Consider the following 15,937-nt stretch of genomic DNA (forward strand, 5'->3'; position numbering starts at 1 on the left):
CTATCCCTCTCCCTTCCTCTCTGTAAAAAATCAATAAAAATATATTAAAAAAAAAAAAAGAAAAAAGAATCCGAAAATACGAAGATAGTGTAAGGAGCCTCTGGGACAGCTTCAAGCGCACTAATATCAGAATTATAGGGGTGCCAGAAGATGAGAGACAGCAAGATATTGAAAACCTATTTGAAGAAATAATGGCAGAAAACTTCCCCCACCTGGTGAAAGAAATGGACTTACAGGTCCAAGAAGCGCAGAGAACCCCAAACAAAAGGAATCCAAAGAGGACCACACCAAGACACATCATCATTAAAATGCCAAGAGCAAAAGACAAAGAGAGAATCTTAAAAGCAGCAAGAGAAAGAGACTCAATTACCTACAAGGGAATACCCATACGACTGTCAGCTGATTTCTCAACAGAAACTTTGCAGGCCAGAAGGGAATGGCAAGAAATATTCAAAGTGATGAATTCCAAGAACCTACAACCAAGATTACTTTATCCAGCAAAGCTATCATTCAGAATTGAAGGTCAGATAAAGAGCTTCACAGATAAGGAAAAGCTAAAGGAGTTCATCACCACTAAACCAGTATTATACGAAATGCTGAACGGTATCCTTTAAGAAGAGGAAGAAGAAAAAGGTAAAGATACAAATTGTGAACAACAAACATGCATCTATCAACAAGTGAATCTAAGAATCAAGTGAATAAATAATCTGATGTACAGAATGAACTGGTGATTATAATGAATCAGGGACATAGAAAGGGAATGGACTGACTATTCTTGGGGGGGAAAGGGGAATGGGAGATGCGGGAAGAGACTGGACAAAAATCATGCACCTATGGATGAGGACAGTGGGTGGGGAGTGAGGGCGGAGGGTGGGGCGGGAACTGGGAGGAGGGGAGTTATGGGGGGGGGAAGAGGAACAAATGTAATCTGAACAATAAAGATTTAATAAAAAAAAAAAGAAAATAAAATAAATAAAATTAATCTATGATCTTATCACTCAGATATATATATTAAAAAAAAAACAACCTGGGCTTTGAAATTAGACTGGTTCTCAACACATATACCAAAGGACTGTGGTAGATTCCTTACTGGTTCTCAACACATATACCAATGGACTGTGGTAGATTCCTTAATTTTTTGGCCCAGTGGATAGAGTGTGGGCCTGTGACTGAAGGGTCCCAGGTTTGATCTGGTCAAGGGTACATGCCTGCATTTTGGGCTCGGTTCCCAGTAGGGGGCGTGCAGGAGGCAGCCAATGGATGATTCTCTCTCATCATTGATGTTTCTATCTCTCCCTCTCCCTTCCTCTCTGAAATCAGTAAAAATATGTTTTTTAAAAATGGGGTTAATAATAGCAACCTGTCAGGGTTGTCCTTATCATTAATTTGGGGGGATAAAGCAATAATTGTCCTAGTTTGGTAATATCTGAAACTTAGACCTCTGTTTTGAAATCTTGTGTCTCTCTATTTCAGGCAATTGAACAGTGCTGGAAGAGCTGTTTTTAAAGAGAATGTTTCTCTCCAGAAAGCTCTTGACTACCACCTGAAGGAAGCTGATGCTCTACAAAAAAAATCTGAGAAGTTGCTAGAGTCTAAAACTTCCCTTTTATATCAAAAGGTTCCAATTCTCTTTTAGACTTCGTTTCCTATCTTTTTAAAAAATATGTTCTTACTGATTTCAAAGAGAGGAAGGTAGAGGGAGAGAGAAATAGAAATATCAATGATGAGAATCATTGATCAGCTGCCTCCTGCATGCCCCCTACTGGGGATCTAGCCTGAAACCCAGGTATGTGCCTGACTGGGAATTGAACTATGACCTCCTGGTTCATGAGTCAAGCTCAACCACTGAGCCACACTGGCGGGGCCCTATCTTTTTTTTTTTAAGGATTAAGTTGATAAATACTAAGCATCCTATCTAATAATAGACAAACATGGTAATTGACCGTACCTTCGCTATGCCTCCCATTGGCTAATCAGCACGATATGCAAATTAACTGCCAACAAAGGTGGCGGCTAATTTGCATACTACAGGCAGGGTGGGATAGTGCGAGCCACCAGCGCACTGCTATCCAGTGCAGCCCTGCCCCAGAAGCCCCAGGAGCCGGGCCCGCCTTGCCTCCCAGTACTCGGTTGATCAGCGGGTCCTGGGCAGCAAGGCAGCCCCCCCCCAGAAGCCCCAGGAGCTGCCTGATATGGTATTAACTCTATCAGTAAGCACTCTGAAAGTCAGTGGCATAAATGCACCAATTAAAAGACAGATTATGAGGGTGAATCAAAAACAAAACCCACTTTAAATATAAAGACACATATAGATTAAAAGTAAATGAATTAAGCTGCAGCCTGTTTTTCTCAGTGGATAGAGCATTAGCCTGTGAACTGAAGGGTCCCAGGTTTGATTCCAGTCAAGGGCATGTACCTCAGTTGTTGACTTGATCCCCAGTCCCAATCAAAGCATGTGCAGGAGGCAACCAATCAATGTATCTCTCCCTATCCCTTCACTCTCTCTAAAATTCAATGGAAAAATATCCTTGGGTGAAGATTAACAAAAACAAAGTAAATGGATTAAGTAACATTAAAGAGATTATAAGAAAAATAAATTTTGTTAGTTGCATAATGGTTATGTTTAAATTATTAACTCCTAAGGAATTGGGTGAAGGGTACATATAATATGCTGTAGTATTTTATAGTTTTTTTTTACATGTATGAGATTATTTCAAATTAAAATATTAAAAAATTGAAGATTAATAAAATATTAATTGAAGTGTGTATGCATTACATGAAAAATCTCCTAATTGCTTCTAGCATAATTTATTAAATTGTGCTAAAATTTACAAGGGTTCAATTAAAAAATATCTTAATTCTAAATGATATAATAGAAAATATATAATAGTGCAGTTATAAGCACTTATCTGAAAATAAAAATTTAAAGAAGTGAATTTAAAGAAGGGATTAGACAAAGAAAATCTATGCACAACCCATGGACACAGACAACAGTATGGTGATGGCCAGAGAGAAGTGGGGGCAAGAGCTGGGTAGAGGGGGCAAAAGGGGGGAAATAGGGACATCCTATATAATAATAATAAAAGGCTAATATGCACATTGACTGAACGACAGAATGACCGGTTGCTATGATGCGCACTGGCCACCAGGAGGCAGATGCTCAATGTAGGAGCTGCCCCCTGGTGGTCAGTGCATTTCCATATGGGGAGTGCCACTCAGCCAGAAGCTGGCTCATGGCTGTCCAGTGCAGTGGTGGTGGCAGGAGCCTCTCCCACCTCCGTGGCAGCACTAAGAATGTCCAACTAACAGTTTAGACCGGATCCCTTGGGGGCCTAAGCCTTCAGTCGGACATCGCCTGAGGGCTCCCTGGCTGCCAGAAGGATGTCTGACTGCAAGCTTAGGCCTGATCCCCCGGGGAGTGGGCCTAAGTCGACAGGTGGACATCCCCCAAGGGGTCCTGGACTGTGAATGGGTGCAGGCCAGGCTGAGGGGACCCCCCCCCCTCGAGTGCACAAATTTTTGTGCACTGGGCCTCTAGTTGAGTATAATAAAGATACATAAGAACAAAGGGATCATTTTTCTTCTGTCTGAATGATGTACCTTTCTTATCTCAAAAGATTAATTACTGAATGACTAAGAAGCATTAGACTTAGCATTATAAAGGATATATCAGAAACATAAATACAACTCCTATTATCTACTACTTGAGAATACTCATTTCGCTTTGCTTAGAGTTGGTCTCTGAATCACTTAGGAACAGGTTCGGCTGTAACAGCTCTGACAACAGAGGCATCATCACATAAGGGTTTATTCTGTCACCTAAAGGAAGTCAGAACTGGAATGGTAGTGCCACAAAGCCAACAGAGCCCAGGTTCCTTAACTCTGCTCTGCAGCATGTGGCTTACATCCTCAAAGTCACCTCATGGCCTACAGCAGCTGCTGGAGCTCTAATCATTACTAAAATAGCAGGAAGGAAGGACAAGAAGGAAAAATATATGCCCCTCCCTTTAGGGGTCTTCCTGGAAGTCCTACACACATTTCTACTTACACCTCATTGATCAGAACCTACATCGCTATGCTGAACCACAGGGGAGATAGGGAATTTTCAACTGAGTTTACTGCCTTCCTGAAAAAAATTGGGGTTTTATTACTCAGGAGGAAAGAGAAAATGGACATTGAGATAGGTAATTAGCAAACTGCCAGAATTTCCAGTATATAGTTGTTAAATTAATGTTTTTATTGTATAGTCATACTGATTTTGGAATTACCCTTTTGATAATATAAAATATTTAACCTTTCAGGATTTTAGGGGAAAGAAAGTTTCTTAATTGGCAAAATCAGTGGTCTTCACAAGTCTAGACAAGGACCCTAGGATGTTTTTTACTCTCTATACACAGAATTCTAAAATATCCCATCTCAACTTGGCATCATACTCAAATCTCACAAAGTAATGGAAATTAGAGAGGAACTTTTAAGTTCTGAAATTGACTAAAGAAAAAAGAAATCTCTCACCTCTTTCTGTTTTTAGGAAATCAATGATCTGTTGATTAAGGAAAAGGTTATGCAACTTACCCAGCAGAAGTCACAAATCCAAAATCTTCAGAAGAAGGTGGTAAGCTTGGAGACTGCCCTGAGTTGTCTGACTAGAGAGTTTGAGACTGAAGTTCTAAAACAGAAGCAGGAGGCAATGGTAAATAACCAAAGTGATCAGATTGAACTTTACAAACTGCGGAACCTGCTTCAGAAGAAGAATAGGGAAATGAATAGAGTGAAGAAACTGGCCAAGAACATACTAGATGAGAGAACAGAAGTGGAAAGTTTCTTTTTGGATGCTCTACACCAAGTGAAGCAAGAGATTGCATTTAACAGGTTGCATTATAAGAAGATGGCACAAGCTGCTTTCAATTTAAAAATGCGAGAGGCGTACGCAGGAAGAACAGAATATCCCAAAATTCGAACATTTGATGGCAGAGAGCACAGCACCAATAGTGTGGACCAGGATCTTAAAGAGGCTAGTAAATGGTACTAATAACACTTTAATATTTTATCTTTTGTGCTGCTATTTTTGTGCCTTTAGAGAAATAAGAACCCTGAAAAATTCAGTTTGGTAATATCTAAGTATTGAGTAGATTACTTAGTGAGGTACTTGAGGATAGGAACTAACTCATCTTTGTAACCCCTATGTTGGCATAGCTTGTGGGGCCTAATAAATATTGTTAGTGGTGCCCTCTTTTCTTCATAAGAGAAACTGTTAAAGAGACTAGATTACTTTTTCCCATAGAATGTCATTGCAGTATCTTTTAACATGCTCTTTTATTTTGTTTCCTATAAACTAGTTACAAAGGTTTAATTAGATTCAGGTTAAACATTTTTTATAAACATACTTTCATAAATATTTTATAATTAGAGGCCCAGTGCACGGATTCGTGCACCAGTGAGGTCTCTCAGCCTGGCCTGCGCCCTCTCACAATCTGGGACCCCTCGAGAGATGTCGGACTGCTGGTTTCGCAGGCTGGCTTGCTGGGATCGAGCCGAAACTGGCAGTCCGACATCCCCCTAGGGATGTAGTAGTGCACAAAGTGGTGCCGCGCTGCTCCCGCTCATCCTGACCCACTGCGCCTGCCGCAGCTGCTGCTCAGTGCTGCTATGGAGGTGGGAGAGGCTTGCTCCACCACAGGTGCACTTACCAGCATTGAGCTGTGGGAATGCACTGAACACCAGGGGGCAGCTGCTCGAGCGTCTGCCCCCTGGTGGTCAGTGCGCATCATAGCAAACGGTCAAACGGTCATTAGGTTGCTTGGTCATTCAGTTGCTTAGGCTTTTATATATATAGATTTATATATATAGATATTCCCTTTACTATTCTGAGATGAAATTTATAGGTAATAATACCTAACATATTATTTAAAAAATCAATATACCAGTAACAATTCATTGTAACAATTCTTTCTTATACAGAACTGTCCCTTGGATTGGAAGACACCCAGTAGTGCCCCTATCATTGTATTAACCAAAAGTCCCCACAAGTTTCCTTGAGATGTACTGCTACTATGATAAAGGTAGCAGAATACTTGAAACAGTTGTAGATTATATACTATGATTAATTGCTTCCTTAGCATTTCTATCTGTTGGAGCACTCTTCCCCCTATAAACCACGGATTAAATTATGGTGCATTTTTAAAGATTATTGTTAAAATTATGTTTTATATCCCAATGAAATTAGATTCTTCAAAGGCCTTAAGTCAAGAAACTTAAAAGGACTCCAGACCTCTATGTACTTAACATCTTACTAAGAATGCTTCCAAATGTATTTTCTGCCTTAAATTATTTTATGGTGGATTAATTTGTATGCTCTTTTAAATTAGCTGCTGGAAAGGTTAGACATGGTTAATAGCTTCTGAAAGATAAGACTCTTCTTCAAAAACGTCCACACAGTGTATAATTTTTAAATCTTCTTTCTGTATTCAGAAGTCTGTAATAACACTCTTTTTTACCAACAGATCCTCTACAATTCCCTCTAATTTATTTAATGCCAAGCAAGTTGAGTCCCTATCAAATATAAGGCAGTTTCTTTTAAAGTTTTTTGTCTATGGCCCAGCCAGTTTGGCTCAGTGGATAGAGCATCGGCCTATGGACCAAAGGGTCCCAGGTTCGATTCTGGTCAAGGGCACATGCCTGGGTTGTAAGCTTGGTCCAATGTGCAGGAGGCAGCCAATCAATGATCCCCTTTCATCATGGATGTTTCTATCTCTCTCTTCCTCTCCGTTCCTCTCTGAAATCAATAAAAATATATTAAAATTTTTTTGTCTATGTATATTAAGTAGTATATTAGTTTTCAGAGGAAGGTACATAAACTGATTCTATACATTGTTACTGAGGAAACAGGACTCTTCCTATTCTGCCTTTTGTGTGACATTTCTGCTATTGAGCAACTTGTCACCTTAACCTCAGTTTCCTATTAATTGCTTCCTTAGCTTTTCTATCTGTTAGAGCACTCTTCCCCCTATAAACCCTCAGCAGGGCAGGTAGAGTCAATAGGAAAGTAAAAGATAAGTAAATGATTAAAAAATATATATATATATATGTATACACACACACACACACACACACATATTATTGATTTTTTACAGAGAGGAAGGGAGAGGGATAGAGACTTAGAAACATCGATGAGAGAGAAACATTGATCAGCTGCCTCCTGCACACTCCCTACTGGGGATGTGCCTGCAACCAAGGTACATGCCCTTGACTGGAATCGAGCCCGGGAGGGACCCTTTAGTCCTCAGGCTGACACTCTATCCACTGAGCCAAACTGGTTAGGGTAAGTAAATGATTTTTAAGAGGCTTAAAAGGCAGATTGGAGAGGGACAGTTGAAGTATATGGTGATAATAAAGCAAAACCTAAACTTATTTGAAAATATTTTTTATTGATTTTAGAGAAGGGAGAGGGAGAAAGAGAGAGAGAAACATCAATAATGAGAGAGAATCATTGATCGGCTGCCTCCTGCATGCTCCACACTGAGGATGGAGCCTGAAATCCGGATATTTGCCCTGACCTGGAATTGAACTGTGACCTCCTGGTTCATAGGTCGACACTCAACCCCTGAGCTGGTTGGGCAAAACCTAAACTTTTAAAGAAAACTAACATGCCGTGGCTCAGTGGTTGAGCACCAACCAACCCATGAACCAGGTCGGCTTACATGTAGAGTGAGTATTGATGTATAATGTGAGAAATTTTTTGCATATAGAGCACTTGTGTTAGTTTTATTTCTTTTTAAAAAATATATTTTTATTGATTTCAGAGAAGAAGGGAGAGGGAGATATTTTCTTTTCTCATATTTACATATTTTGGAAATTTTCTTTTCTCATATGTACATATTTTATATTTTTCAAAAAAAGGAGATGCTTACTTTGACCATATTTTTCCTTTTCCTTTGATATTCTTCAGGACAGATATTCAAGGAAATGTGGATATTGGAGATTTGACTTGGGAGCAGAAGGAGAAAGTCTTACGATTGCTTTTTGCAAAAATGAATGGTTTTGGTCCCAGGTAAATTCCTGTTTCTGTAGTAAAATACCAAGTTGTCATCAATCCTTAAAATCATTTAGGAATAATGAACTTATTCTCACTTAGAATGAAAGGATTAGGAAAAGATCAGAAAATATAAAAGGGTCATACCACTTAGCTAAGCAATTCTCAGAAATAAATAAATAAGGGGGTAGAAAAGAGATTAATTTTAGATGTTTAAGGTAATGCTTGCTAAGAAGGTACAATATTGCACAGCTGAATGAGCGGTAATGTAGAGAAGCATAACAATTGTTAAGATTTTATTGGTCTACAAAGATAAGTAAATGGTTTTTTAAGCTGATTATTAATCTCTAATAAGAGAGAATCTCTTATTACCTAACAAGAGACTCTCTAATACCAAGGAAAAGACCTAAAAAGGGAAACAAAAATCTAAAGATATTTTTAAAATTATTTTTAATTAAAAAAAACGATTTCAGAGGGAGGAAGGGAGAGGGAGAGAGAGATAAAAGAAAAAACATCAACGATGAGAATCATCGCTCTGCTTCCTGCACACCCCCTACTGGGGATCAAACCCACAACCCGGACATGTGCCTTGATGGGTAATTGAACCTTGATCTCCTGGTTCATGGGTCGAAGCTCAACCACTGAGCAACACCAGCCAGGCTAAAATAATTCTTCTTAATGATTTGTTTTCACTCTCTCCACTATGTTTTATCAGTAACTATAACCCTGGTAATGAACTATAAAGTGGGTAAAATTAATCAACCACTTACTGATTGCCTGTTATGTGCTTGGCACTATGTTAGGTATTCTGGGGATTCAACAGAATTAAGAGACATTGCCTTTGATCTCAAAGAGATCAAACAAAACCAAAAATAACAAGGAAAAAAATAGATGGAACAATAAAGTACAATTGGAGTTCAGACAGTATGTCAATGGGCTAGAGTAGTCAGGGAGGAAGACTTCCGTCAGAAAGACAGGAAGTATGACTCTGTGGGTGCCTTGTAAGAGAGTGGAATAGTTGAGATAGGGGGCAGGACACATTAGGCAAGGGGCAAAGTAGACAGCATAAGCAAAAGCCCAAGGTAGAAATGGGTATCAGGTATTTTGGGAACATTGAGGAAAAACTGCCTAGCTTGAAGAAGTGTGGTAATGCTAGATCAGCGGTTCTCAACCTGTGGGTCGAGACCCCTTTGGGGGTCGAATGACCCATTCACAGGGGTCGCCTAAGACCATCGGAAAACACATATTGTTTTTGTAATTAATCACTATGCTTTAATTATGTTCAATTTGTAATAATGAAAATACATCCTGCATATCAGATATTTACATTATGATTCATAACAGTAGCAAAATTACAGTTATGAAGTAGCAACGAAAATAATTTTATGGTTGGGGGGTCACCACAACATGAGGAACTGTATTAAAGAGTCGCGGCATTAGGAAGGTTGAGAACCACTGTGCTAGAGAATAATTAGTAATAAGAAATAAGGATTAATCTATAGATTATATTATGATGAGCCTTTAAAAACCATGCAGAAAAGCCTGAACTTATGCTAGTGTAGATTCTAGAGCAGTGTAACATATTTTTCTCCTTTATCTTAAAGGAATACAAAGAGCAATAAGCCATACTCTCATACTTTCACTGGAAGGGCTCACAGGTTATTGTTCTCAGAGCTGACTGGAACCTAACAAAGACAATATGATGGCTTGGAGGACAGAAATAGAGGTGGGGACCAGCAGAAGCTGCTGCACTACTCATGTGGTAGTGAGGGGGTTAGGTAAGAGTGGGAGCAGTCAGAAAAAAGGAAGCTGAAAGACGGGAAGGAGAAATAGCTTAGTGATAAAGGACAAAAGGAATAAAGACAACAAAGTGTAAACGTTTAAGTTTTTAGATTAAGAAATAAAAGAATGGCAGTATTAAAGTCAAATGAAAAATCTGAAAAGCCAATGTGAGGGAAATATTTAAATTTTATTTAATCTATCCGAGTCATTTAACAAATACATATTGAGTGCTGCTATTTACTGAGGATATCATGGTGGGCAAATAAAGACATGCCTAATACCAGGGAGTTCATGGTTTATGTGGGAAGAAAGTCATTATTCAAATCATCACATAAATATATTTGAAAGTACAACTATGACATAGGCTCAAAGGAGTGGTATGAGAGCCTTGATTAGGGGAATCTGACCTAATTGAGGTCAGAAATATTTCTGAGGAAATAAAAGCTTGAGCTGACCTCTAAAAGGTAAGTCGGACTAAAAAAGGGAGAAAAATCATTCTAGGCAGAAGAAACAGAAAGTAGTATTTTCAGTGTCAAATTGGAGATGATGGCAATATTGAAGTAAAAAATACTTAAGGCATGTATAAATAGTGTTTGGAGTACAGGTGATAGTTTAGGGAGAGAGATTTGAGCATGTTTAATGAAAATTGGTAGTTGAGTTTAGGAAAGTGGATGTAGGTAGAAAAGTAAAGGGCTCAGGCTAGAACCTTTAGGAATAACCACAATTAATAAACAGAGGAACAAAGAAGAGTACAACTAAACAAGAGTTTAAAGTATTGGCTAAATGGAATATAAAGGACTTTGAAGTTTCTTTGTGTCTCTGGTAGTCTTTTGAAGATGTGGAGGTACAATCTAGACCAGTGATGGCGAACCTATGCACGCATGTCAGAGGTGACAGGCGAACTCATTTTTTTGGTTGATTTTTCTTTGTTAAATGGCATTTAAATATATAAAATAAATATCAAAAATATGTCTTTGTTTTACTATGGTTGCAAATATCAAAAAATTTCTGTATGTGACACGGCACCAGAGTTAAGTTGGGGTTTTTCAAAATGCTGACACGCCGAACTCAAAAGGTTCGCCATCACTGATCTAGACTATAAGTACTGAATGTCTGTCTCATTGTGAGTTGACTTCTCCCAGGGAATACAGCCTGAGTTCCAGGCCTTGAGTTCCATACTGTGTTGTTTTCAATACTGGAGAAACAGGAAATTGAGTGAAATCTTAGTAATGAACTTGAACCTGGCCGCAATGAAACCATGTCTAAACCTACTGGAATCTCATGCCAGTGTTAGATGAAGGAAAAAGACTATAGGAATAGAATAGTGAAATGTTGAGATAAAGATGAGATTAAGTAAGAAACCTAATATTAGGGAGGAATTAAATGATAAAAAGTCTACCAAGGAAAGTAGATTAATTAGGAAGTTGGTAAGAATTCACAGTAGATTGTATATGATTTAAATCCAATAGTTCAGTATTTTTCTTTGTGAGTGAGCTAAGTCAAAGGGGTATGTACTAGTATAATCAATAAACTGTACTCTAATGCATCAGCAACAACTCTGGCTATAACTTAGGCACTGGTAGTATCTAAAGTACATTATTAGACTATTTAAGATAGCCAGATTTTGAATGGGTTAAAAAAATTGACTTGAGAAACATTGATTTGTTGTTCCACTTATTTATGCATTCATTTGTTGCTTCTTGTACGTGCCTTGACCGGGGATTGAACCCACAACCTTGGCATATCAGGACAAAGAAAATGCGCTAACCAACTAAACTACCCAGCTAGGGCGAGGATAGCCAGATTTTGAATAGGTTTATGCTTCTTTCATGTACACCTAGTTGAGGGCAAGTTTTAGGAGTGAGATATGTATCTTTATCTGCTGGCAAAAAACAAAACAAAAAAAACCTACTATACTTTTTGTAACTGTTAAGCTCACTTTCAAATTAAAATATTGACTTAGTGATATGTTTATTTCCTGTGTTTTAATCAGACTTGCCAAAGTATGAGAGAAATTTTTATACGATGTCTCTCCATTTATGCTGTGTTCTGTGGTTCTTTTTATAGGAAGGAAATTTTTCTAGCCATGTTTTATGTTTGTTTTGTTTTGGTCAGTACTCAGGTTTAACCTTGCCCATCACCATTAATAGCTGTTATGTAGCATCATCATGATCATCTCCATAAATATTTCCCATTTCTTAAGTTCAACATGTCTCAACTTTAAGAGACTATAAGTTTATATTAACTTGCCTAACATTACACTGCCTCTATGTGTGTGTAAAAGATCATTTTTTTGAAAATGAGAAGCCCATCCAATAGAAGCATTAATTTAGCACTTTTAGAGTTGAAATAAGGGCACAAGGAGACACTGCCTCATTGTTAACTTTTACCCACCACAGGAAATATAATCAGAGCTCTAGACCTCCAGGTTCAGAATATGTTGTTCCAGACAATGGACAAACAGAGGAATTTGGGTAAGGTCTCTCTTTTTAAAAAATCCTCATCCAAGAATATGATTTTTTAATTGATTCTAGAGAGGAAGGGAGAAACATCAATGTGTGAGAGAAGCATCAATCAGTTGCCTCCTCTATGTGCCCTGACTCAGAATCGAACCCACAATCTAGGTTGTGCCCTGACAGGGATCAAACCCATAACCTTTTGGTGTATGGGATGATGCTCCAACCAACTGAGCCATCTGGCCAGGGCAAAAGTAAAGTCTTTCTTGACAAAGCAATGAACATGAGCCTGATCACAATGGTTTGAAGGTCATTTTAAAAACAAAGTTAAAGACAATCTGAGAAAAAATTGCACATAATACACTCTTTAAATATAAGTATGGTGATTAAATCAAAATAAGGGAAATATGTTTTCTTCTGCAACTCCAAGAACAAGTTGTTGTCCTGAAGGTTCTTATACTTCCAAAAAGGGGTGGGGGAAATCATGGCAATTAAAGCTGCCTCTTAATCATGTAAATCTATAGTAGAAACCAAATTTTTCTGTTCTTCCCAATTAGTTTCGATCTTCAAACTGTGCCTTGTTTTTTAAAAGATATGATGCTAGAAATTCAATGGGATTTGGTGGTCTTTCCTTTGCAAGCACAGCAAGTCCCTGTAATAAGATAGGCACAACTGTCTGATCCAGGTAGGCACGAGTTGGCAAAGACTGTAGATCCACTTTCTGTTTTGATGACTTTTCTGCATTAATCTTCTCATTTTCTACTATCCTCTATCAGAGCATGGGTGTGAGGAAACTACTGGAGGCCAAGGAAGGAGCACTCACACAAGCCAGGAATACTTCATGTTTCTGTCAGTAAAGTCTTTCTTGACAAAGCAATGAACATGAGCCTGATCACAATGGTTCTATTGTTCTGAACTAGATTCCATGTGTGCATGGTTGTTGACAGGTCTCTTTGTCTTTATTTAAGGGATGAAAGTAAGCTTCAAGATCAAACGTTCATCACCCAGCAAGTACCAATCTCAGACTCTTCTCATGAACTGGTAATATCCAATATTCAGAAAGGATCACATGAGTCTGACATGGTAAGGAGTCTGTAATCTAACCAAACAATACATATAACTGTTACCTTTCCCCATGAGCTTCTTGCTAAGTCACAGTTCTTTAGCTCTACTATCTCAAGTATCAGTGAAATGAGTATTAATACTAGTATGAGATTGTGGACATTTTTATAACTATCCACATAAGGCAGGCATATACTTAATGCAAATGCATGTTTTGCCTCTTAGTGTTGAAAACACATAAATTGCCTTTTGAAATCCACAGCCTAGCCAACATATGTACTATCTTTTATGTAAGAATTAAAACATAACGACCCATTGAACTCTTGGCTTTGGACAGAGGCGGGAAGTCTAAGTCACTACAGGTAGGGGACAGAGGCCTTACTGGTATAAGTAAGTATGGCACCATTTTTTTTTAAGAGCTTTTTATTTGTGCTTGTTATTCATAATTAGTACAATGTAAAATCAGAGAATGAGGCCACATCAGAGCAAAATGAAGACAAAACACTCATTTTTTTAGCTGCTACTAGCATAAACAACTGTACAATTGTTTTTTCTATTTAAGAAATAAGAAACTTCTGAGTAGCAAGTGACTAACCAAATAAATTGATTCCAATTACAGGAACACAATTCTTCTTTTTTTAAATATTGAAACATCTTCTAATTTAATTATACCTGCCATTTTCATGATTCTGATGAGTATTTTTTAAAATATATTTTTATTGATTTCATAGAGGAAGGGAGAAACATCAATGATAAGAGAGAATCATTGATTGGCTGTCTCCTGATTAGTATTATTTAAAAAGTGATTTCTGTTAAATGTAAGGAAAATTTAGGAGTCTCTGTGATTCAATTCCACTTGTAATTTAGAGAGTATGACCTTTTATTCAATCCAGCCTCTAGTTGTTGGATTGGATTAAATATCACTATCAGTTGCCAGCTGTGATAAGAGATAAAACAAGGGACATTCTATAAATTTCTACTGCCTCATCTTTAGGAAGGCAAAACTGAAATAAAACAAAATAAATCAGGAAGACCCAGTAGGGTCATAAATGTATTTTATTAAAATTCTAGTCACCTTAACTCAGTGATTTTCAACTGGTGTGCCATAAGAATTTTTAAAATATGCAAAACCTGACTAGTCAGGAGCACTGACCTCTTTTTCCTTAGATTGCCAAATAAAAGAATGACAGTAGCCAACACAAAATAGCTGTCTGGTGTGAATGCCCACCCCCCTTTTTTAAATTAAATCTTTATTGTTGAAAGTATTTCATTTGTCCCATTTTCCCCTTCCCCCCACTGACCCCTTCTAGCCTGCCTGCCCACCTTTACCCCCACCCCCAAGTCCCAGCCTTCACCACCCTATGGTCTGTGTCCATGGGTTATGCATACATGTATACAAGTTCTTTGGTTGATCACTTACCACCCACCCACACTCCCCTGCCTTCCCTCTGAGATTCCACAGTCTGTTCTACGCTTCTATGTCTCTGGATTCATTTTATTCATCAGTTTATTTTGTTCATTAGATTCCACATGAGTGAGATCATGTGATACTTGTCTTTCTCTGACTGGCTTATTGCACTTAGCATAATACTCTCCAGGTCCCTCCATGCTGTCTCAAAGGCGAATGCCCTCTCTTGAACCATAAATATATAGGTCATATAATAGAGTTGCAACTTATTGGTCATGTTGCATAATAAGGTTGTATCTGATTGGTTAATTCTGGGTACCAAAAATCCTTATAAGTATATGCACCTGATTTTGAAAAAAGTAATTTTGGAGCAAAAAGGGTAGGTAATTATTCTTATTATTTTTTTGTAAATCAATCAAAATTATACCAATTTTTTGTCAGCTTGGCAAAAAATATAAATTTTTAGTAATTAGTTTATGTGTACCATGAAATGAAAAAGGTTGAAAATCACTGCCTTAAGTGACTGAAGATTTTGATATTCTATCACTAGGTGGTAGTAATAAGCCTAAATTATGTAGAGTGTACAAACATTTTCAAGGTTTTCACTATCCTTAATTCACTGAGTAACTCCTATGGAGTAGGTCAGCATTATCCATATGACTGAAGGGAAACAGAAAAATAAATGACCTATATCATCTGGCTAGGGACCAGAGATTACTTACTCTACCTGAGCCAGAAGCCTTCTCCTTGTTCACTGGGTGAAAACTGCATCAGAAAGATGGGATTCAATTGAATGTAGAGCAAAAAGGCAGAAGCTGTTTTGATTAGCATATCAATATCTATTTGACTTAAAGCTTAGCTACATCAAAGACATAGTTGAATTAATGGTAGCAAAAGAATCTGTCAAAGCATTTCTTTTATTTCAAATATGTTTTTTTGATTTTGAAGAAAGGGAGGGAGGGAGGGAGGGGGAGAGAGAGGGAGAGATAGAGAGAGAGAGAGAGAGAGAGAGAGAGAGAGAGAGAGAGAGAGAGAGAGAGAGAGAGAAAGAAAGAAAGAAAGAAAGAAAGAAAGAAAGAAAGAAAGAAAGAAAGAAAGAAAGAAAGAAAGAAAGAAAGAAAGAAAGAAAGAAAAAGAAAGAAAGAAAGAAAGAAAGAAAGGGAGAAGGAAACATTGTTTGGCTACCTCCTGTACACATCC

At 37.9% G+C, this 15,937-nt stretch overlaps 1 protein-coding gene across 2 annotated transcripts in view; it reads left to right on the forward strand.

Annotated features, from left to right (window-relative positions):
- BBOF1 (basal body orientation factor 1) overlaps positions 1 to 15,937 on the forward strand; it is a 45,714-nt gene that overhangs the window by 25,464 nt on the left and 4,313 nt on the right. Inside the window, exons 7-11 of one of the 2 annotated variants that reach the window (XM_014463376.2) lie at positions 1,474 to 1,618; positions 4,529 to 5,022; positions 7,946 to 8,047; positions 12,211 to 12,285; positions 13,236 to 13,350. In XM_014463376.2, the coding sequence (XP_014318862.1) occupies positions 1,474 to 1,618; positions 4,529 to 5,022; positions 7,946 to 8,047; positions 12,211 to 12,285; positions 13,236 to 13,350 (931 nt within the window). Of the gene's footprint in view, positions 1 to 1,473; positions 1,619 to 4,528; positions 5,023 to 7,945; positions 8,048 to 12,210; positions 12,286 to 13,235; positions 13,681 to 15,937 lie in introns of those variants that run through there. The other variant, XM_023761336.1, reaches the window with a different exon arrangement.

Source organism: Myotis lucifugus, unplaced genomic scaffold, assembly GCF_000147115.1.
Source record: "Myotis lucifugus unplaced genomic scaffold, Myoluc2.0 scaffold_207, whole genome shotgun sequence".
Taxonomy (NCBI): Eukaryota; Metazoa; Chordata; class Mammalia; order Chiroptera; family Vespertilionidae; genus Myotis; species Myotis lucifugus.